This window comes from Peromyscus californicus, unplaced genomic scaffold (genome assembly GCF_007827085.1).
Source record: "Peromyscus californicus insignis strain IS unplaced genomic scaffold, ASM782708v3 Scaffold_5__1_contigs__length_169319896, whole genome shotgun sequence".
Lineage (NCBI taxonomy): Eukaryota > Metazoa > Chordata > Mammalia > Rodentia > Cricetidae > Peromyscus > Peromyscus californicus.
Window position 1 is genome coordinate 94599383 of NW_026294573.1, and position 22473 is coordinate 94621855.

The following is a 22473-nucleotide window of genomic DNA, read 5'->3' on the forward strand; positions in this document are numbered from 1 at the left end:
ATATTTGACAAACAGTAAATGAACTGATCACAGGTGTTGACAGAGGTCCCTCACAGGTTGCCCTGACAACCAAACAAATTATTTTTATATATGATGTGTGAGTGACACATTAATTATAACATGCATTTGCTATGAATATGATGATTATACAGTGGGTTAGTGATGGGTCTAGTGAAAGAGATCCCAGGTGTACTAATTTGAAAGGCAAAAACTATTTGTGTGTAATGAGAACTATGGATCATAGACAACTGTAGGCCAAATACCTATAAAGCTGATGAGGCGGGGGGCGATGAGAATAGATGGAGGAAGGGTGAAGGGTAATGGAAAAGAAAGGAGTGATAGTAAGGAGGGCAGGGAGACGAAGGACAGATAAAGCCCGACTGTGGAACACAGAGTGAAAGAACCTTCAGGGAGACGACGGGTCTCCCTGCCACAGAGGCTCATGTCCTCAGACCCTTCCTCCACCTTGGGCTGAAGTCCTCCTAATGTATTTGCTACGTCATCACAGACATGCAGACTTTCTTCTGTGCCTGTACCTCCGGCCCACAATCGTTCTCAACAGCCTCGAGTCCGTGCTGGGTGGGATGCTCAGGGCCTCCCTCACTGTGAAAAGAAATATCTCCTGGGTCTTAGTCATGGGCGATGAGAGCAATTGTGTCTGGGAGGCTGCTGAATGGGGCCAATGTAAGAGCTCACCTTCAAATGCCACCAATGTACCCAACACTCCAGTAGGTTAAAAACTCATCTTGTGTGTAATTCTGGGTTACTTTGTTGTGCCCTTTATCTAGATGGGGAAGCTGAGGACACCAAGTTCACAAGACTTGGTGAGTTCACACAGTACCATGGAGTTGATCTGAGGATTGCATTCTGTGCCGTTTGTGAGCACAATGTGACTGCTAATGCCCATTTAAGGGACTACAAGGGTTTTGTGCCTTAATAAAGCAGTGGAATTTTGATTTTAGGACCTGGATATACACAATTTAAGAGCTTAAGCTGAACTTGGTGGTATAAGTCTGTAATCCTAGTCACCTGGGAGGGTGAGGCAGGAGGATGTCAAGCTCAAAGCTTCACTGGGCTACAGAGTGAGTTCAAGGTCAACTTGGGCTATTTAGTGAGACTCCGTTTCAAAACAAAAAGTAAAAAGAAGGCTGGGAATGTGGGTTAGCTGTAGAGTGTTGTTCTGGTATATGCAAATGGTAGAGGGCTTTCCTGGTATATGCAAACCCCTGAGTTCAATCCCTGGTGCTGCCTTCACAAAATAATAATTAAGAGATCACTGTCAGGGGCTTACTCCTTTCCTCCACACCTAGGAGGAAAATATAAAATAACATAAATAGCAATTGGCAATTTTTCATTGCTGCTGATTATTTTTACACCATTGTCTCCAGAAACAGCCAGCACACACATTACCACTTCCTTAGGGCCTGCAGGGGGAATGTGGGTGGGACTCAGTAAGAGGTTCCTTTTGGAGCAGTGGTACCCCAGAGCCCTGGATGCAGAACCTTCTCCATGATCGTTGTCAGCATCTGTGTCTGCACTGATTGCCTGCTCTGCTCTCCACCAGCCTCCTGTGGACCATCCCTAGCTGTGGCAGCTGGAATTTTATTGCTGAGTCAGACAGTTTGCCCTAATTGCCTGTATCAACCTCCAGCTGTGTCTCTTCCTTAGTCAGGAAAGCTTTTCTCTTAGAGCTAGGAGGCCTGCCTAACTGGATCAGATGCCCAGGTTGGCAGCACTGGCCACCTAGAGGGTCTTCTGCAATGTTTAAGCCCACAGGTTGTGGCTAGAGGAAAATGAGGAGCCTGAATCTTTTATACATACCTACCAGCTCCACTTCACCATCCTACACTGTCACATGCCTGGACACGCTGCCCTTTATGGACCCTATCAAAAGTTCCTTTAGGTTGTGGCTTCTGACTGGGATTCCCTGCTCATGAGTATCCAGGGAGGAGACGTGAGGAAAGCGAGGGAGTGCATTTCCCTGGCGTCTTCCTGTGAGATATCATCAGTTTTTTTCAAAGAGAAGGTCAGAGTTTCCCTCGAGAGGCCCAAAGCTTGAAATTCTGAATTCTGTTAGGTACTCCTTCCCCTTGCTTTAGGGGTATGCTGCAGATTGAGTGGCTGTCTCCAAGTCATTGCTCTTCCTGGTATCTACCTGCTCTGCCTGGGTGTGACTTGGCAGATGCTCACTTAAGAGGCAGAGTGTATTACTCCTTGCCCTTGACTTGGCTCTGTGACCTGCTTTGTCTAGGATGTGTGGCGAACATTTGTCTGTATGCTAGGCCAAGCCAGAGTCCTAAGAGGCATGTCGTGTCTCTGTGTGCCTCTGCCATCTCTAGAAGAGTTTTTCCTGGGCAACTGGTGAGCTTGGAAAGAACATCTGTGGGACTGACCAAAGTTAAGTCAAGTACAGCTAGAAACCAGTTGGAAGCAGAGTCCTTAGTAAAGACCAGCTACCTGCAGTCAATCCAGACACCCAGGGAAAGTAGACACTTGGGGCTGCATCTTCCCAAGAGTACCCAATAAAGGGCAGTAGCATCACAATGTTTCTCCCAGAAATTCTTCAGTATCCCTTGTCTCTATAGTCTGTCCTACACTGTAAGTACCTCCTTTATTGAACCCTTGAGGAACCATCCTAATTTGAGTGACACCGAAGGAATGATACAAGCACTGGGCCAGTGCCTCCCCACCACCCACCACATCACCGTCAAAGCACAAAAACATGACAGGACCAGATGCTTTCTCTCTTTGTTTCCAGCTGGCTACTCAATATTCAGTTGAAACTTTGGTCTTAGAAGCTCATAGGAGCTTATTTTATTCTTTCTATGCATTAACTTTTAATTTGGAAATATCTTCAAACATACACACAGAGCGAGTTGACGTTATAATGAACACCCATGTACCCATGTCTGGGCTTCAGTGACTGACATTTGCAAAGTCTTATTTCATCTGCTCCTCTCTTATTTATTTTTTTCTCTTGAAATCTAATGGCCTTTGAATTTGAAGGAGAGCAGGGAGTGGTATATGGGAAGGTTTGGAGTGGAGAAAGGGAAGGGAGAAGTATTGCAATTAAACTATAATCTCAAAAATAACAACAACAAAAAATGGGGCTGAGAGATGGTTCAGAGGTTAAGAGCACTGGCTGCTCTTCCAGAGGCTCTGGGTTCCATTTCCAGCACCCACGTGGCAGCTCACACCTGTCTGCAACTCCAGTTCCAGGGCTTCTGACACCCTCACACTGACATGCAGGCAGGCAGAACACCAGTGAACATGAAATAAAAATAAATTGTACATGTTTACAAAGTAACAAAAAATGTAAAAAGAAAGAAAGAAGGAAAGAGAGAGAAAAGAAAGAAAGAAAAAAAGGAAGGAAGGAAAGAAGGAAAGAAAGAAAGAAAGAAACAAAGGAAGGAAGGAAGGAAGGAAGGAAGGAAGGAAGGAAGGAAGGAAGGAAGGAAGGAAGGAAGGAAGGAAGGAAGGAAGTCTTTCTAGTCTCAGGGTGTCTGGAAGTCCCACTGCAGTCCTTATTTCCTGTAGCCATGTGACGTTGCTCCCCTTCCTTCTCTGCTTCTGTTTGCTCTCTCCTACCCACCAATCTCTTGTGGTGGCTGTTTGCTTATTTCCTTTCTTTCTTTTAAAAATTTTGATGTGTGTGTCTGTGTGTGCACGAGACCAGAAGTTGAATCGAATATCTTTGTCAGTCGCTCTCCACCTTCTTGCTGAAGACAGGGTCTCTCACTGACTCTGGAGCTGACTGGCTAGACTGGCTGGCCAACAAGCCCCTGGATCCTTCTGTGTCCATCCCCCAGAACTAGGATTGCATGTTCATGCCACTGCACTCAGCTTTCTGGATTCTGGGGACCGAACTCAGGGCTTCACTCTTGAGTGGCAAACACTTTATCAACAAAGACATCTTCTCAGGTCCTGTTTCTTATTTTTTAATTCCTGGCCTGGCCCTTTGAAATCAGTGTTCCTGAGCTAGAGAAATGCCTTAGCATGTGAGGTACCTGCCACCAAGCCTGATGACCTGAGTTCAATCCCTGGGATCCATGTGGTGGAAAGAGAGAACCAATTCTTGGGGGTGGTTCTCAAATACAAATTTGAAGTATCCTTTCCACAGCTCTTAAATTTCCCCTTGCCATTTAGAGATTCTTGTAACATTTGAATTTGTTATTCCTGCCAAAGGAGACAGTCAACATGCTATGTAATTTTTGCGTGTGTGCAAGCTCATTAGCATCTCTCTGTTCAAAAGAGGCCCATTTGCCTTGGCAGTGGATATTGTCGCCATAGAAATACCAGCAGGGTGAAGTTTCTAACTCTTCTGGAGGACTTTGATGTCCCCAAGGCAGGAATGGTGTGTTACTCATCTGTTTATATATCCCCAGTGCCTGGCACATAGGAAACAACGTTTATTTGAACTGCATTTAAATTAGCAATGGGACTAGAGAATAAGACCCAGAGAGGGCACAAATGTCGCCAGCCAATCACGGGGAAAGCTGCCAAACACACCATCTATGAGCTGAAAGGCTGGGGTCCCTCACTCCCTGCAGCAAAAGCCTCCAAGCCTGTCCGACATCAGCCACACTCTCAAAGCTAGGTGTCCAGGTGGACAGCTGGAATTTTCTTTGTTAAACTTGTCATTCCCCAAGGTGGGTCTCTGACAGGAACCTAGTGAGATGTCCAACAGAGACAGTTGTCGCCAAACCTGGTAGAGACATTTCGACAGCTGGGGATACAGCTGCAGCCCAAGACTTCATTTGTAATGCTTTCTCTCTCTCTTTTTTTTTTTTTTTTTTTTTTTGTTTTTTTGTTTTTCGAGACAGGGTTTCTCTGTGTAGCTTTGCGCCTTTCCTGGAACTCACTTGGTAGTCCAGGCTGGCCTCGAACTTACAGAGATGCACCGGCCTCTGCCTCCCGAGTGCTGGGATTAAAGGCGTGCGCCACCACCACCCGGCACTTTTTCTCTTTTTAGGGAGGTCAAAACGATCAACAAACAAATAGCAAAGTGAAGCCCGCTTGTTAGGTTGCAGATGTGATTAGATAGGAGCCAGGTCACATGGACCTTGGTCTCAATTCTGCTTACTGGTTGTGTGACTCTTAGTGAGTCATGTCTCTCCTCTGAGCCTTGTGTTCCTCACTCATGATGTTTTTATTGTAAAAACCAAATGAGATACTATCCACAGAACTGTTTTATATACTGTAGAGCATGGCTCAAGTATTAGGCATAATTGGAATATATTAAAATTGCATCTAGTCATTTCACAATATTTGTTGTGGAGAAGACTGAATGAGATAATATCCTTGGAAATGTTTTATTCTCTGTAAAGCACTGTTTACATGTTAGCTATAATTAGAATATATTAAAATTGCATTTAGTTATTGCTGTGGTTTGGATATGAAGTATCCTGCCCAAACCCATGTGTTAAAGGCTTGGCCACCACTAGGTAGATCCAGTCATTGAGCCTGAGGACCCTGACCATGATTAATCCATGGATAGGTTCATAATTTAATGACACTATTAGAGAATGGTTAAAACTAGGATATGGGTCAGGTTCAAGAAAGCAGGTCATAGATCTGTGCCTTCAAAGGGTCTGTTTTTGTCTTTGGCTTCTTCTTGTCTATGATGTTTAATTTTCAGCATGATTTCAGGCCTAAAATGATCCTCTATGAAATCGATTTTCTCAAATATTTGTCACAAGAATGAAAACCAACTAGCACAGTCATTCTACAATACGAGCATGCACACACACACTAAGTATGGGATGATACTTTTACATATCAAGTTAATCGGTGTAGGTGGCTGTAAAGGTTTAGCTTTAATTGCCAACTTGACACAATGTAAAATCACCCGGGAAGCGTCTCCATGAGATATTGTTTACATTGGGTCGGCTTATGGACATTTCTGGGTGGAGGTGACTTAATTAAGGTAATTGATGTGGGAAAATCCAGCCTCCTGGGAGTGTCACCATTCCCTAGGAAGGGAAATGCTGAACTGTATGAGAGTGCATGCATTCGTGTCTCTCTGTTCTTGACTATGGGTGTGATGTGACCAGTTGCTCGAAGTTCCTGCCTTGACGTCCCCACAGTGGAACTATAAACTGAAATCAGCTCCCTTCTCCCCTAAGCTGCTTTTCATTGGGGTATTTTATCACAGCAAAAGAGGTGCAGCTAGGACAGTGTCCATGCATTTGGTCAAATGCTATCCTGCATGTGTGTGCGAGGCTCTTTCTGGATGAGATTACCACTGGCTTGGTATCCTGAATAAAGCAGACTGCACTCCCTTCATGTAGGTGGGTCTCACGCAACTGACTGAACACCTCAGTAGAACAAAAAGCCAGTAAGGGAATTTCTCTTGCCTGGTTGTTTGAGCTGGGACATAGGTCTTTTCTTTCCTTTGAACGTAAACAGCGGGCTTTTGTTGGAGATTAGGCTTGCTGCCTTTTCAGTGGAGCTTTTGCTGAAGATTCTCCTGAATCCCAGGCAGCTCTTCAGACTTAGCCCTGACCTCAACACGGGCATTTCTGGCTCCCTAGCTTGCTAACTGCGGCTCTCAGGGCTTTGCAACTTCTATAACTGTATGGCCCAATCCCTTCCCTTATCATCTGTCTGTCTGTCTGTCTGTCTATCTTATCTATCTTATCTTATCTATCTATCCATCTATCTATCCATCCATCCATCCATCCATCCATCCATCTATCTATCTATCTATCTATCTATCTATCTATCTATCTATCTATCTGTCTATCTATCTGCCTACCTATCCATCCATCCATCCATCCATCTGGCCATCTGTTGCATTTATTTCATCTTTCTATCTCCTGTTGGTTCTTATTCTTTAGAGACCATTAATACAAATGGTCAAAGTGATGCATATTTTCTCACTACTACATGTTCAGCATTCTGCTCGGCACTGTGATAGATGTGAAAAATTTTATGTTACAGCTTCCTGACTTTTACAAGCCAATTGGGAGATGAGACTAATCTATTTCTTACTTGCCATGTTTCTTCAGGGACGGAAAAATTCCTGGCGTGAACAGGAACATATCTTTCTGTTTCTTCTTTCACTCTTTCCAAGAGAAGAATGACACGGCTGGTGAGCTTGGGAAAGGGCGCTGAGCAAGGAGGCCCAGCATCTCTGGCTCCTCTCTTTCTGAGCTATGGAGCAGATGGAATGCATGTTTTCCCTGCTTGGCCACAAAGTAGTGCTGTTGTTGGGGTGAGTGGAATGGGCATTGAGAGCCCAGCTCTCAGCAACGGTGGGCAGGCTCTGTGGAGAGACTGTGGGAAATGCACTGCACATTGGTAGCATCAGCCTTTACTCTTGATCCTGTGTCCTTCTTTAATCACTGTACTTCAAATCTCCTTCTGTTTATGAGACTAACCTATCGCTTTCTCACATGGTAGACTTACCCTCGAACTCGCTAATCTCTCAACCCTAGGTTATTTAGGCTAGACCAATGCCTTAGGTTTACACGAAGTCCCCCAGGTGGGCTGTGTTGCTGTGAAGGTATTTTTATAAATGTAACCAGCATATGCAGTCAGTGGTTCTGTGGTGGCTAGTTTTATGTCAACTTGACATAAGCTAGAGACATCAGAGAGGAAGGAGCCTCAATTGAGAAAATGCCTTTATAATATCCAGCTGTAATGCATTTTCTTAATTAGTGATTGATGAGGGAGTACCCAACACATTGTGGGTAGGACCATCCTTGGGCTGGTGGTCCTGGGTTCTATAAGACAGTAGGCTGAGCAAGCCATGAGGATCGAGCTAGTAGGCAACACTCCTCCATGGCCTCTGGATCAGATGCTGCCTCCAGGTTCCTGCCTGCTTGAGTTCCTGTTCTGACTTCATTCTGTGATGAACAGTGTGTGGAAGTATAAGCTGAATAAACCCTTTCCTCCCCAACTTGCTTTTTGGTCATGGGGTTTCATTGCAGCAATAGAAACCATAACTAAGACAGGTTCTAAGAAAGGAATATTGCTCTGGAAAATCTATATTAGCCTTACCCACTTAGTAGAAAAGACTTCAGAACAGAGCTCAGACCTCCTTGAGGAAGGAGATATTACCCATGGAGTACAGCACCAGCTCTTACTAGGCATCTCCAGCCTACCTTTCCTAGTAGTCTGCTCTATCAATTGCAGGCCTGTCTGGCTGCCAGGCCCTCAATGATGTAGGCCAATTGTAATACATCTTTTTACATGCTACGAACATATACATCATACATGCATCCTATTTCTAGTCCTCTGTTAGATACAGGGGTGGGGAAAAAAGAAGATAACAGCCTCAGCCGGGCGGTGGTGGCGCACGCCTTTAATCCCAGCACTCGGAAGGCAGAGCCAGGCGGATCTCTGTGAGTTCGAGGCCAGCCTGGACTACCAAGTGAGTTCCAGGAAAGGCGCAAAGCTACACAGCGAAACCCTGCCTCGAAAAAACCAAAAAAAAAAAAGAAGATAACAGCCTCAAACTCCCCCAATCTGCTGCTGAAAAGAAAACTTATTTTACAGAGCCAGGATTTTCCATATACCTGGGATGGAATAAAGACAAAGAATGCCACACACAACAGTGTTCTAAAGGAACCCCTCACTTTGACAGAGGCAGAAATGAGTCACACACAGAGAATATTCTAGACTGTTCTGAGGGACCTGGAATGGCAAGCCCATCTGTTTACTCATAATCAACATTCAGACATTTTTCTTTAGCACTTTGGACATGTCTAGCAATAGCTGCGTTGAGTGCTGTTCCTTCTGAAGTGGGGTCTGCTGTAAATCAGTCTCTATTTGCTTTTCTCCCTGCACGTGGGTCACACGTTCTCTCCACTTTGCCGTCTTTTCGTTATTGGCTGGAGACTGGACGTGCTAACTAGTAAGTGCATGGCAGACCGTACACTGCAGATGGAACTGTTTTGTTTTTCCTGAGTTTCAGGGCGTTTTTATTTCATGGACAGGACTTAAAGTATGAACTGTCACTGGACTGTGGTGGTGCATGCCTTTAAATCCTAGCCCTTGGCAGGCAGAGGCAGGCGGATCTCTGAGATCAAGGCCAGCCTCATCTACAGAGCATGTTCCAGGACAGCCAGGACTACACGGAGAAATGCTGCCTTAAAAAACCAAACCAAACAGCAACAGCAAACACCTCTAAAGGGTCCTCCTGCAGTGTATACCCACTGCTGTCTGTTTTTAAAAGTCTAAAATGTCTGGGCCCCTAGTGATCTCCTCACTGCCTGTGTATGTCAGCACTTTCAGCCAATGACTGGGACAAAATTAATTTTCGATATTTCAAGCCAGCGAAGCTTTGCCCTCTGCTGCCAAAGTTATGTGTTCATTTTTCAAGAGCACAGCGAATTTATAAGCATCCCTGGATTCAGTGTCTGGTCGGCCCTCTGCAGTCTCCCCTGCACATATAACTTAGCAGTTAGGGGTGTATGGGAGTTCATTCTATCATATTCGAAGCTCCTTACATTTGTAGCCACTTTCTTTGGTGATGCCACCTCTGCCTGCTAAAAAACAAGGCCTCTGGAAGAGACCAGTATAATGAGGTGGATGGGATGGGAATGTGCAGTCAGAAGGTCATAGATTCAGCACTCCTACCTGGTCTTGTCTCCATTCTCTGCCCTTCTCTCCTTCTCCTCATCCCTTCCCCACCCCTCTCTCTAGCTTTTATTGATTCTTTGCAGATTTCACATCATGCATTCCAATCCCACTTATCTCCCCGTCTCCTCCCACCTGCCCTCTGCCCTTGCAACTCTCCCCGCCCCCAGTAAAAAACAAATTTAGAAAGAAAAACCAAAGGGCTGGAGAGATGACTCAGTGGTTAAGAGCACTGACTGCTCTTCCAGAGGACCTGGGTTCAATTCCCAGCACCCACATGGCAGCTCACACCTGTCTGTAACTCCAGTTCCAGGGGACCCGACACCCATGGCAAAACACCAATGCACATAAAATAAAGTTTAAAAAAAATTTAAAAAGCCAAAAGCCAAACCAAACAAAGGAACAAAACAAAAAGAGAACAAAGAAACAACAAAAAAGAGAAGAATCTTGTCGTGGAAGCTGTAGTGTGTTCAGTTGGAATACACAGTTTACCCTTTAGTCCACTCATCTTTACTTGCAAGTGTTCATTGCCATGAGTCATTGATCTGGCTTGAGGCCTCTGGCTTCTGCTTCACCACCGATAATGGGCTCTCACTGGGGCTCTTCTTGGATATCCTGTTGTCCGTGTCACGGAGATCCTGCTGTTTAGGATCTGTAGGTTCGTCCCCTTCACATGCTCCAACAGTTCATAGTTTTGGTGGATGTTGAGGTGGGCTAACTCAGAGCCCTGGCTCTGGGCCTGGGTGGTAGCTGTGTTAGTCAGCTCACTAGCTTTCCCTCATCGTCACCACCCAGATGAGCTCTCCAGCACTGTCTCGGCTAGCTCACTCAATGTAGCCTGAAGCAAAAAGCAGGGCCAGTTCTCAGGCTCTCGGGCTTTCAGATCTGGGTCCCCCTCACTCACATCGCCAGGGCCAGCTCTACAGTTTTGCCCAGGAAGTTGCAGGGCTGTCACTCCTGATTACTGTAGGGAGGTATGCAAGAGGGTGCGGGTCACCTCTCCTGCTCTCACGCCCTCAGGGCTGGCTCACCTGTGCCCCCAACCACAGGGTCAAGTCTAGTGGGCTGTCCAGGCAGGGTTCAGGGCCTGTTCTCCTGTGTGCTGCAGCTGGTGTGGGGCAGGACTTTCCCTCTCCTTTTTAAGAGCAACTGCTTCTGGCTTTTTGCATTATGGCCTACCTGCCTAACTTGGGGTGTCTTAGTACTACACAACAGTCAGTTTTAGTGGTTTTGTTCAGTTTTCCGTGAAGGGCAGACATTTGCTTTCTTTCCCCCGCGGAAGGTTCAGCTCAGAGGCTCCAGTTTTTCTGTATGTAAAATGTCTTTGCAATGTCACTTTTATTATCCTCAAATATTATAACTCAGAGGCAATATCACTTTACACATATAATTTCAAACTATCAATATATTTAACATAAAGGAACTATTAGGAAAACTAATTTGGAATGGAATTGCACACACCCAGAAGCCAGAAAGTTAAAACTCCGTTTCAGATTTCTGAATTCGTCTTTCAGGTAATACCACATCCTTTGGAACACAAATACACACACACACACACACACACACACACACACACACACACACACACACACCATACTACAGAACACACATACACCACACACATAGTACACTACACACTACTCACATACACACACCATACACACAAACACTACACTACAGACCACACACACACCACACACGAACACCACACACACACACACACATCACACACGTGAACACCACACTACATGCCACAAACACATACACACCACACTACACACTACACACACCATACACATGAACACCATATTGCACACCACACACACACCATACACAGGAATACCACACCACACACACACACACACACACACACACACACACACACACCACACACATACCATATTACACAACATACATACATACATCACACACACACACACACACACACACACACACACACACCATACACATGAACACCACGCTACACACCACACACATACACACCACACACAAACACATGCATGAACATGAATATTCTTCGCACAAAGAGGACATTAATTTCCAGAGACTGTGCAGTTCAAACCCATGACAGAGCAGTGCCCGGTATCATCTGCCTCACAGTTCACTGGTTTGCTGTGGCTCACAGGACAGCTGCCTCTCCTCACCAAGCCACAGGGTGGTTTTTAGTGTCCATCCCTGATTTCAATTTTTCATCTCCTCATGCTTCCTAGAAATCACAAACTGAGCTCACTAGGAAACCACACCCTTCTGTTTGATGAGAACTATCAAGATTGTTCAAAGCCTGGGCCCCAGCCTTTTGTTAACGTGTGAGGGTCAGGTAAGCATCAAACGAAGCCCCGCCCTCTCATTCTGCTGCATTTAGGCTGAAGTAGAGGGAATGGGGTGGGGTAGGGTGTGAAAGGCAATTTAATTCTGTTCTTCCAGAACACCTTTGCTACATTCTCTAAATTTCAATCTTCCCTTTGATTTTAAAAACAACAGTTAGGGGTTGGGGAAATGGCTCAGTAGGTCACAATGTTGCTCCACAAGGACAAGGACCTGGGTTCAGATCCTGACACCTGTGTATGTCTACAACCCTGGCGCTAAGAAGGAGGAAAAATCCCTGGTGTCTGCTGGACAGCCAGTCCAGCCAAATTGACAAGTTCCCTGTTCAATGAAAGACATTGTCTCAAAAAATAATGTCGACGGTTACATCAACCTCTGTTTTCCATATGCATGCCCACATGTGCATACACTTCCATACATCACACACACACACACACACACACACACACACACACACACACACACACGAGCATTTAGGTGACAGATGGAAAGTGGTCCACCTGGTTAGCATAGGCTAGCACCTATGTGCAGGAGCCTGGGTTGTATTTTCTTTCCCTGTGTTCCCTGTGCTCTTGTAGCCCTCCTGGCTCTTGCAATGGCCAGTGTTTGGGATTTGTATATTGTTTTGTCAAACACTGTCCAAATTTTCTTTCTTATTAATAAATCCCATTTATTAGTCACAAAGCTAGAAACATCTAAGGAGTGGACACCTGTACTGGCTAATTTTTTTTTAATCAACCCGACACATAAGAATAGCCCGGGGGAATTTTCTTAATTAATTATTAATGTGGAGAGGTCCAGCCCATGGCGGGTAGTGCCACCCCTGAGCAGGTGGTCCTGGGGTATATAAGAAAGCAGGCTGAGCAAGCCAGCAAACAACACTCCTCCATGGCCTCTGCTTCGGTTCCTGCCTCCGGGTTCCTGTCCTGAATTCCTTCAGTGATGGACTGTTCTGTGGGCACTTAAACGAAATAAACTCTTCCCTCCCCGAGTCACTTTTGGCCATGGTGTTTTGTCACAGCAATAGAAAGCCTAACGAAGACAAAAGATTTTGAAAATTCTCAACAAGATTTTGGCTTCTTAAGTAACAGGGTATTTATTTTAGGGCTAAGGACATGACTTTGTGGCCACAGTACTTGCTGTGCGAACATGAGGCCCAAAGTGCAGATTTGCAGCGCCTTCACTGAAACTTGGGTGGGTGTGACAGCCTGTCTGTAATCCTGGAGCCCGGGAGCTGAGATGGATCCTGACAGCAAGCTGGCTAGCTAGCCGAGGCAAATGGGCAAGCTCCAGGTTCACCAAGAGACATTGACTCAGTAAGTAGAGCATGATCAAGGAGGGCACCAGTTGTCAATGTCTGGTTTCTGTGTGCATTTGTTTGTTGCCTTATTTTTGGTCTTTAGAGACAGGATCTAATGTAAACCCAGGCTTGGCTGGAAGTCACTCTGTAGCAGAGGTTGGCTTTGAACTCCTGCTCTGCCTTGCCTCCACGTTCTGAATGCTGGCATGATAGGTCCAGGCTACTGCTCAGGTACATTTGTAAGGTTTTACTCTTTAAAAATGATGTCAGGCACTTGGACCAAAACGTTTAAGAGCTAATAAGATGCTGACTATACTATTTGCAGAGGCAAAAAGACAAAGATAGCATGAATGGCTAGCTGACCAGATTAAATTCTGGTTTATTCATTCTTGACTGTGGAAATCATAGTCTCTTTGTGTCTCAGTTTTTCAAATCTGTAAAATGGGACCATAATACTACTCCATAGAATTATTAAGAAGATTACATTGAATAGTTCATAGACACTAGAACAATATTTGGTATGGATAAATACTTGAACTTTGACTACTGATAACAAAATTTTAGATATTTTCTGAAGTTTTCTTAAGAAATTGAAAGATTTCCCTAAGCCCCCAAACTCTTGGGGGTTAGATATGTTTTACAGTTAGAATTTTTGGTTGTCAATTATACAATATAATTAGTAGTATCTAGAGTAAAAAATAACCTTAATGAAATGCATTATAATTTTTTCATTGAAAATTAACAACATTCACTAAGAGGTATGAATAAAGATTTTTAGAAGTTTCAGGTCAGGTCAGGTTTTACGGCCAAATAAATAAGCTGCAAACTTCCCTAAAGTTTTCAGAGTGTTTCGGGTTATGAAATTGTGTATAAGTTTCACTGTAAAACATGTACTTCAGAAATACCACTTTGTCTTTTAAAATAGTGTCTACATTCTTGTGGTGGTTTGAATTAGAATGGCCCATATGTTTGAATTCTTGGTCCCCAACTGGTGAAACTGTTAGGAAGGGATTAGGAGGTGTGGCCTTGTTGGAGGAGGTTGCTGGAGGTGGGCTCTAAGGTTTCAAAGCCACATACCATTCCAACTGTGTTCTCTGCTTCTTCTTGGGGTTTGGAGATGTAAGCTATTCTGCCCACATGCCTTTCTTTACTCTGCCATCGTGGCCGCTAATCCTCTGGAAACACAGCCCAATTAAATGCTTTTTAAAAGTTTCCTTGATTATGGTATTTTATCACAGCAATATAAAAAAGCAACTAATACTATATTGAAAAGAAAATTTAAGCCATTGTCATGATTTGAATAAGAATGTTACCCATAGGCTCAGGTATTTGAATGCTTGATCCCCAGTTGGTAGCACGGTTTGGGGGGTGATGAGGAGGTGTGACCTTGCTGGAGGAAGTATGTCAGTAGGGTTAGGTTTTGAGATTAAAATCCTTGCCTATATCTAACTTACTCTTTTTGCTTTGTGCTTGCATTTTAAGAGGTGAGCACTCAGCTTCCTGTTCCTGTGGCCTTGGCTGGTGCCTGCCGCCATGCCTCACTGCCGTCATGGACTCTTATCCCTCTGGAACTGAAAGCCCAAATAAACTCTTTCTTCTGTAAGTTTTTTTTTGGTCATGATGTTTTATTACACCAACGGAAAAATAGTAATGCAGGCTTTATTGTTGAGTAGTCAATTTCCTTAGATGTTAGAGTTTTGAGAACTCATTGAACGCTACATTTCGTGTGATTTCATTGCACTAAACAAAAAGAGACACCCGCCCCTCTCTGTCTTCTCTGCCCTGGGAGCAGCTCTCCTGCCTTGGCCCCTCACCCCTGAAAATGTATGCCTGCTCCAAGTTCATCTCCACTCGCTCCTTGATCAGGAGCACCTCTCAGCTGCTGAGTCGCCCACTGTCTGCAGTGCAGTTGACCCGACCACAGACATGGACAGATGAGGGCCCCAGCAGTTTGGCAATCCCTCACCCTCTGACCTCAGTCATCCCTAGCCGCAGCTTCCAAACCAGCGTCATTTCCCGGGACATCGACACAGCTGCCAAGTTCATTGGGGCTGGGGCCGCCACAGTTGGGGTGGCTGGGTCGGGGGCTGGCATTGGGACTGTTTTTGGGAGCCTCATCATTGGGTATGCCAGGAACCCTTCTCTGAAGCAACAGCTCTTCTCCTACGCGATTCTGGGCTTTGCCCTCTCAGAGGCCATGGGGCTCTTCTGCCTAATGGTGGCCTTTCTCATCCTCTTCGCCATGTGAAGCAGCTGTCTCCACTTCCACCTCCCATAGCTCTTTCATGTCCCGTCTGCCCTGTGTGTTCCTTTTCCTGTACCTCCCCAGGAAGTCTGGGGAAAGTGCTTGGCTCAGGGTTTGACAGAGAGAAGACAAATAAATACTGTATTAATAAGATGTTAAAAAAAAAAAAAAAGAGACACCCATATTTTCCTACATATGTATTGTATTGGAAGTCGTCTGGAAAGAGACATGACAGAGGGTTGAGAGTGGTCAGTTCTGGAGAAGGGGATAGGGTAGGCTGAAAGGACCTGCCACTATTGCTCTGGCTACTCCTGAATTCTGAATTGAGTCTTCTATAGAAATGCGATCACACATATTCAAGTAATCAAACTAGAAAAGAAAAACTGTTTGGGAAAGTCAGTCAAAATAAAACTGTAATACAGACCTGTTGACACACGCAGGTCAGCCACCCCAGCTACTTAGGAGGCTGAGGCAGAAAGATACCAAGTTCAAGTCTTGTCTGGGCTAAACAGTGAGTTCAGTACCATCTTAGGTGACTTAGTAAGATTCTGTCTCAAAATTTAAAAAATGGGGAAAAGAGGCTGGAGATGTCACTCTGTGGTAGAGTGCTTGCCAATCATGTTCAAGGCCACGGGTTTGCTTCCAAAAACAAAGAAAGAGTGATCAAGAGGCAGAGGGAAGCACAGGGTAAAGGGGTCTGGAAAACCAGATTTTTTTTGAGTCCTGTTGTAATATAGCAAGCTCAGGAGAAAAGTATGATGAAACGGCCTGGTTTGAGTTTACATATGGGAAGAAGCAATAACCAAGAACAGTGTGAGCAAATTTTCCACTAGAGTTCTAGACTCAGTAAAATAGCTTTGGGATTTCTGTCCTGAGGTTGTCCTGAAGTACCTAAGACATGTTTTCTGATAGCAACAGAAATAAACACAAAGGACTTCTCAGTCTTAGCCTCTCCAGATACCTGAATGCTTCGGCCTCACAAAAGGCAATGGAGTCATCCTTGCAAATGCAGTCATCAAGGATCTGGCGAGCAGGGACAAAGGGAGAGTCTGCTTTTGCCTCTGTCCAATCTGTTCTCCAGGCGGGCATCCGAGGAACCCTTTCAAGCCCTAAACTCAGGTGCTGGGGATGTAGCTCAGCGCTACACTGTGAACTTAACATCAACGAGGTCATGGCTGTGATCCCTAGCACTGCAGAAGGAAATAAAACAAACAAACAACAAACAAACAAACAAGCACATGCCTTGCTCCGTCACTGCATCAGTGGCTTCCTTGGGATCTAAGTATAACTAGAGAGGCAGAGCCCGCAGTTCCCCTCTGGTTATAAGCCTAGGGCTCCTTAGGGTCCCATACTCTCTTTTGCTGGCTTCTGGAAGAAGTTGGCTTGAGAAAGTGATGCTGACAAACCCAAAACCAGTGGAGAAGAACAGAGAGAGGGAGATTCACAAGAGAGGGAGAGGGAGAGAGAAAGAGAGAGAGAGAGAGAGAGAGAGAGAGAGTATTTATTTGTTTGTTTGTTTGTTTGCTTGCTTGTTTTTATTCTTCTCACATATATTATACCCTGACTGCAGTTTTCCATTCCTCCTTCCCTTCCCCCAGTCTGTCCCCACCCTGTCTCCATCTCCCCTCTGAACAGAGCAGGCCTCCCAGGGACATCAAACAAACATGGTATAATATGCTACAATAAGACCAGCACGTACCATCACATCAAGGTTGAACTAGTCAACGCAGTAGGAGGAAAAGGGCCCCACAAGCAGGCAAGAGTCCGAGATGACCCCCACTACCCCTGTTAGGAATTTCACAAGAACACCAAGCTACTCTGCCATTAAATATATGTAGAAGGCCTAGGTCAGACCCTACAGTCTCCCTGATCTCTGCGAGCCCCCATGAGTCCTGGTCAGTTGATTCTGTGGGCTGTGTTCTCATGATATCCCTGACCCATCTGGTTCCTCAGATCCTTCCTCTCCCTCCTCCACAGGACTCCCTGAACTCTGCCTAAGGTTTGGCTGTATGACTCTGCATCTGCTCCCATCAGTTGAGGGATGAAGTCTCTCTGGTCTCTTTGATTACTAGTCTGCTAAGCTCCGGTCCCAGAACACTTTGGAGGCAGAACAAACTGTAGGTCCAAGGGTTTGTGGCTGGGTTGGTGTCCTGGTCCCTCCACTTGAGGTCTTGCCTGGTTACAGAAGATGGCCTGATCAGGCTCTGTATCTCCCATTACTAGAAGTCTTTGCTGGGGTTGCTCTAGTAGATTCCATGAAGTTTCCATTGTACTAGGTTTCCACCTCACCCCCCAAATGCCCCCAATTCCAGTCGTTTCTCCCAGTATTTTTCCCTCCCCATTTAATCCCTCCTGTTCTCAACCCCACCAGCCCCCAGACCATTCTATTCCCCCTTCCCAGGGGATCCTTGAGTCTCCCCTTACACTAACTGTATTTAAAACCCTAAATTCAGTGTCTCTTTGAGACTTGGTCTGTCACAGTTCCTTCTGAATTCTGTCCCAGTGGTTTTTTTGTTTGTTTGTTTGTTTGTTTGTTGGGGCTCAATTTCTCTCATTTAGTACACTAAGAATCCTGAATAAAAACCTCTCATCCTGTGTTGGATCCTTTGGGACCTCTAACTGGTACTCAAATTTTCTGTGTTGGTAGTACACTTTAGTTGCTGTAGTGGTGGGGTTTATGTGATTTTTATGGGATCCAAACTCGATGGTCTCTGCTTTAAGAAAAGTGAAGACTCCTCCCTAACTGATATAGCAGAAAGCACACAACTGCAAAAAAGACTTACAGGACTTCAAAACAGTAATAACTAAGGCTCTGTATCTGTAAGACTTATAAAATGGTGTCAAAGTGTGAGGGCCTACCTGGGTGGCAGACATACTGTTCACAGAGGCACAACGGCAAACCCAGCATGATGGGCTGTATGGCTGGGTTCAGTCTGCCTTGTGAATTAGGAACTGTGGGTAGGAGGCGGCTGCTGGGGTCATCACGTAGAGTCTTTATGTCTGGGTTGTCACCGTGGTAGGCGTTAGAGCCGCTTCCCCTCATTCTGGTTTTCCTTCCAATGTCTTTCTCCTCCATGCTGGGCATAGCCAGGACATTTATTCTGACAAACAGAATGCAAGTGGAAATGTCACTCGCTACTTTTGGACAGAATCTTCTAGAGTTGATGTGCATCTGTATGCTCCCTTCTTGCTGCCATGGACATGGTGAGGACACTGTTTGAAGTGAAGCCTCCATCATTACAATGATTGGGAACACAGGTTCAGACCTCCTGCCAACCTGCTTTTGTCATATGGGGGAGAAATAAACATTTGTTCAACATGCTCGTCCTGATTGCATGCCTATCTTATCCCGACTGACGTAACCACCTAGGAGAATTGAGCACTGTACATTGTGGGAGCCTTTGCCTTTACACTTCAGACTCCATAACAAGTCCAGTTAGGGAGTGTGGAAGCAAAGACTCATCCGCTTTGTAGAAGAGTCATTTTCCCCAAATACTTCAGATTTTGTAGCCCCTTATTGGCAGGGTCTGGAAATCGCTCCTTCAAAACCCATCTTAAAGCCCCTGTAAGATCTCCTCATGCTTTATTGATTGTCAAAATCTACTATTGCTGATGACCTCAGAGACATTTCAAACTTTCTTTCTTACTAATTCTTCAAGCTCAATCCAATTTAGTTACATTCAAAACATGGGCCACTCACTTTTTATAAAGAGAAATAAATGTCCATTTCTTAAAATGAAAATTTATTTATGGCAGTTTATGATATTTTTCTTCAATCCTTGTGCCAGTCTTAGTCTTAAGAAAACTGCCTAGCCAGGCATAGTGGTGCACGTCTTCAATCCCAGCACTCTGGAGACAGAGGCAGAGGGATCTCTGTGAGTTTGAGACTAGCTTGGTCTACATAGCGAGTTCCAAGACAGCCAGAGCTACACAGTGAGACCCTGTCTCAAAAAAACAAAACCAAAACCAAACAACAACCACCACAAAAACAACAAACCAATAAGATGATTAAGAGGAGCGGTGGTAGGGAGGAGAACTGCTTGTACTGATTTTTAGGACAGACATTTACTTGTAGAATAGGCTTTAGTTATATTTACTACATTATTTGTGGGAGCTGAGCTAGGCAGGTAAGATCTCCAAAGAATTTAGCACTACTTGTATTCATCTAGCTTAAAAGACAGAGATTTGCATACCCTAATTTAAAGTACATTTACAACTTTTACATTCTATTTGTTTGTATGTAAAATTGCTACACAAAGCCCCCTTACACCTTTCCACCTCCAGTAGCTGTATTGTCTGAGTATGCAAGCTTACCCATGGTGGTCTGAATGAGAAATGCCGCCTATAAGCTCGTAGATTTGAACACCCAGTCCTCAGTCAGAGGCACTCTTTGGGGAGGTCATGGAATCTCTAGGAGGTGGAGCCTTGCTGGGGAAGTATGTCGCTAAGGGTATGTCGCCTTTGAGGAGTTGGAGCCCTGCCCCTCTTCCTATTCTTTTTCCTACGTGCTGATGAAAATGTCACCAGCCGGTTTCCTGCTCCGGCTACCATGCTTCCCCTAACTGTTGCCATGCCTTCCCTACCGTGATGGGCTTCATCCTTCTGGAACCGTAAGCCAGAACACACCCTTCCCTAAGTCTGCTTTTGTCAACCTGTTTTACTATAGCAACAGAAAAGCAGCCGGAACACGGATATCCTTTAGTCCATCGCCAAATACAGCATACGGATTTTAATATTCCTTTTGTTGGTTGTTGCTCATTGTGTGACAGGACCTGCTTATTCATAGGTTTCTTTCTTTCTTATTTTGGTGGTGGATATTCAACCCAGGCCCTTGCGTCTGCTAAACATACACTCTAACACTGAGCTGCGCCCTCAGTTCCTGCATATTTAAGTATGTCTTGACGCCAGGATATTGGGAACACCTCTGTCCAGGTGAGTACTTTTGCAATGCTTGTTGACGGCTGGGTAGGTATTAAAAACATTTTATAAGATGCCAAGATCCCACAAGAAAGTGAGATAGTCACATGAAATCCTTGCAAATGAGTGGCTCTGACCTGGAGGGGAAGCTCAAAAGAGCAAACAATTCTCTCTCTCTCTCTCTCCCTCCCTGTGTATATGTGTGTGTATATGTATATGTGTGTGTGTGTGTGTGTGTGTGTGTATCTGGATTCAGAGCTGAATTTTAGAGTTTACTTGTAATCATATGGTACTAGAGGCCATCACGGAGTCACAAAGTTGACATACTTTTTTTTTTAAATCACTCAGATGAGGCCCCTACTTCACCCCACTACATCTGGGACACATAGCACATTGGTAAAATTCTTAGAATTCTGAATCCAACTGTCTTTGATCTCATTATCCGGAGAGACCAGGATGTCACAACTAGTAAGAGGAAAAGGAAATCCCAGAAGTACTAACACCATCGATCACTGTGCAGAATGAGCTTGTGCAGAAATAAAGGAAGAAGAATGTGGCTGTAGCTTTTATTGGCCTTCCATTGGCCTGTGACTTCAAGCAGCATGAACCCAATATAGACACTCCATTATTGATATTCCTACAAAACCTGCATTTTAATACCCCTCATGAACTCAGGATTGATAGAAATAGTCTTGTATCCTAATGATCCGAAACTGGAGATAAAAATAGATGTCTTACCTCCTGGAACAAGAGGGTAAGTGTCCTCCTGGGTGCTGAAGAAATGTCTTTAATGTCATGGCCGGAGAATGGCCTTGGTAATTGGTTCTGAGTAATTAACCATGGTCAGTGCTCTTAAAGCAAATTATTCCAAAGCTAATGTCATGATGTCTGTGACAGACACCCCTCCCCCCAAATTCAACTGATTTAAATAAACTACAAAGCACAACCAACAACGACATTAAGTGTATTCAAAATCCATATAACTGCTACAGCCATTCAGCTTATATGGGGACCAATTCATCTTGTCAAATCCACTGAAAAGCTACATGATTCATCAATATGCTATTGAATATTTTTTTGTGTGTTTCTGTGTTTGCATATATGGTGTGTGTATGTGTGTGTGTGTGTGTGTGTGTGTGTGTATGTGTTTTGCAGGCACATGGGGCCATAGCATACATAGGGAGGTCAAATGCATACATAGGGAGGTCAAAGGACAATCTTGTCTGTCAGTTCTCATCATCCATCTTGTTTGGGACAGTCTCTTGTTTTCCTGATGTGTACACAAGGCTAGCTGGCCTTTGAACTTGCCAAGATTCTCCACATCCCACGTTGCTGTAGGATCACGGGGATTAGGAGGGGTGCTATTGTGTCCAGCTTTACCTAGGTTTTGGGGATCTGAACATAGGTCTTAACACTTGCTCAGCAAGCATTTTATCCATTAATCCATCTCCCCAGCCCTTGAATGCTTTCAATAACCATGGTAATTACTGTTAACTTCTGTTTTGAATATTGCCTATCAACTATACTTCTGTAAGTTTGTGTAGAACCTGGCAAGACACATTTCAGTTTTTAAAATGGGGCAAGATCATTACTACCCAGGTAAGCATGTTCTCTCACAGCAGTATGCTGGGGATGGTATGCTCCAGTATGCTCTCTGACTTGGGCAGTACCTGTTTCCCCACAAGTAGCCATGTTCAGTATTGTTGAGCTGGTAGCTTGAAATTGGTCATTGAGGGAATGCTTAAATCTGATGAAGTTTTTAGTTGTTGTTTTCAGACAGGGTCTTACTATGAAGGCTCAGCTAGCCTGGAACTCACTATGTTGACCAGATAGGTCTCAAACTTAGAGAGGTCCACCTGCCTCTGCCTCCTGAGTGCCGGAATTAAAGTTATGCATCTGAATTTTTAATGAAGGACATTTTGCCTCCCTAGAGGACATTTGACAATCTTTAGGGATATGCTTTGTCACAACTTTGGGGTTGCTGCTGACATCTAGTGGGTAGGAGCCAGGCACACCACTTAGTATCCCTACGATGCAGAAAACAGATCCCCATCTCCATAACAATAATTATCTGCCCCAA

The 22473-nt window shown here is 44.7% G+C and overlaps 1 protein-coding gene across 1 annotated transcript; it reads left to right on the forward strand.

Annotated features, from left to right (window-relative positions):
* The first annotated feature begins 14993 nt into the window (after positions 1-14993).
* LOC128096708 (ATP synthase F(0) complex subunit C2, mitochondrial) lies at positions 14994-15629 on the forward strand. Its single transcript, XM_052716620.1, has one exon. The coding sequence runs from the start codon at positions 15054-15056 to the stop codon at positions 15477-15479; it is 426 nt and encodes a 141-aa protein (XP_052572580.1). The 5' UTR covers positions 14994-15053; the 3' UTR covers positions 15480-15629.
* The last annotated feature ends 6844 nt before the right edge of the window (positions 15630-22473 follow it).

Excerpts from the sequence above, each read along its gene's own strand:
- LOC128096708 (XM_052716620.1), top strand. The coding sequence starts at position 15,054 with ATGTATGCCTGCTCCAAGTTCATCTCCACTCGCTCCTTGATCAGGAGC.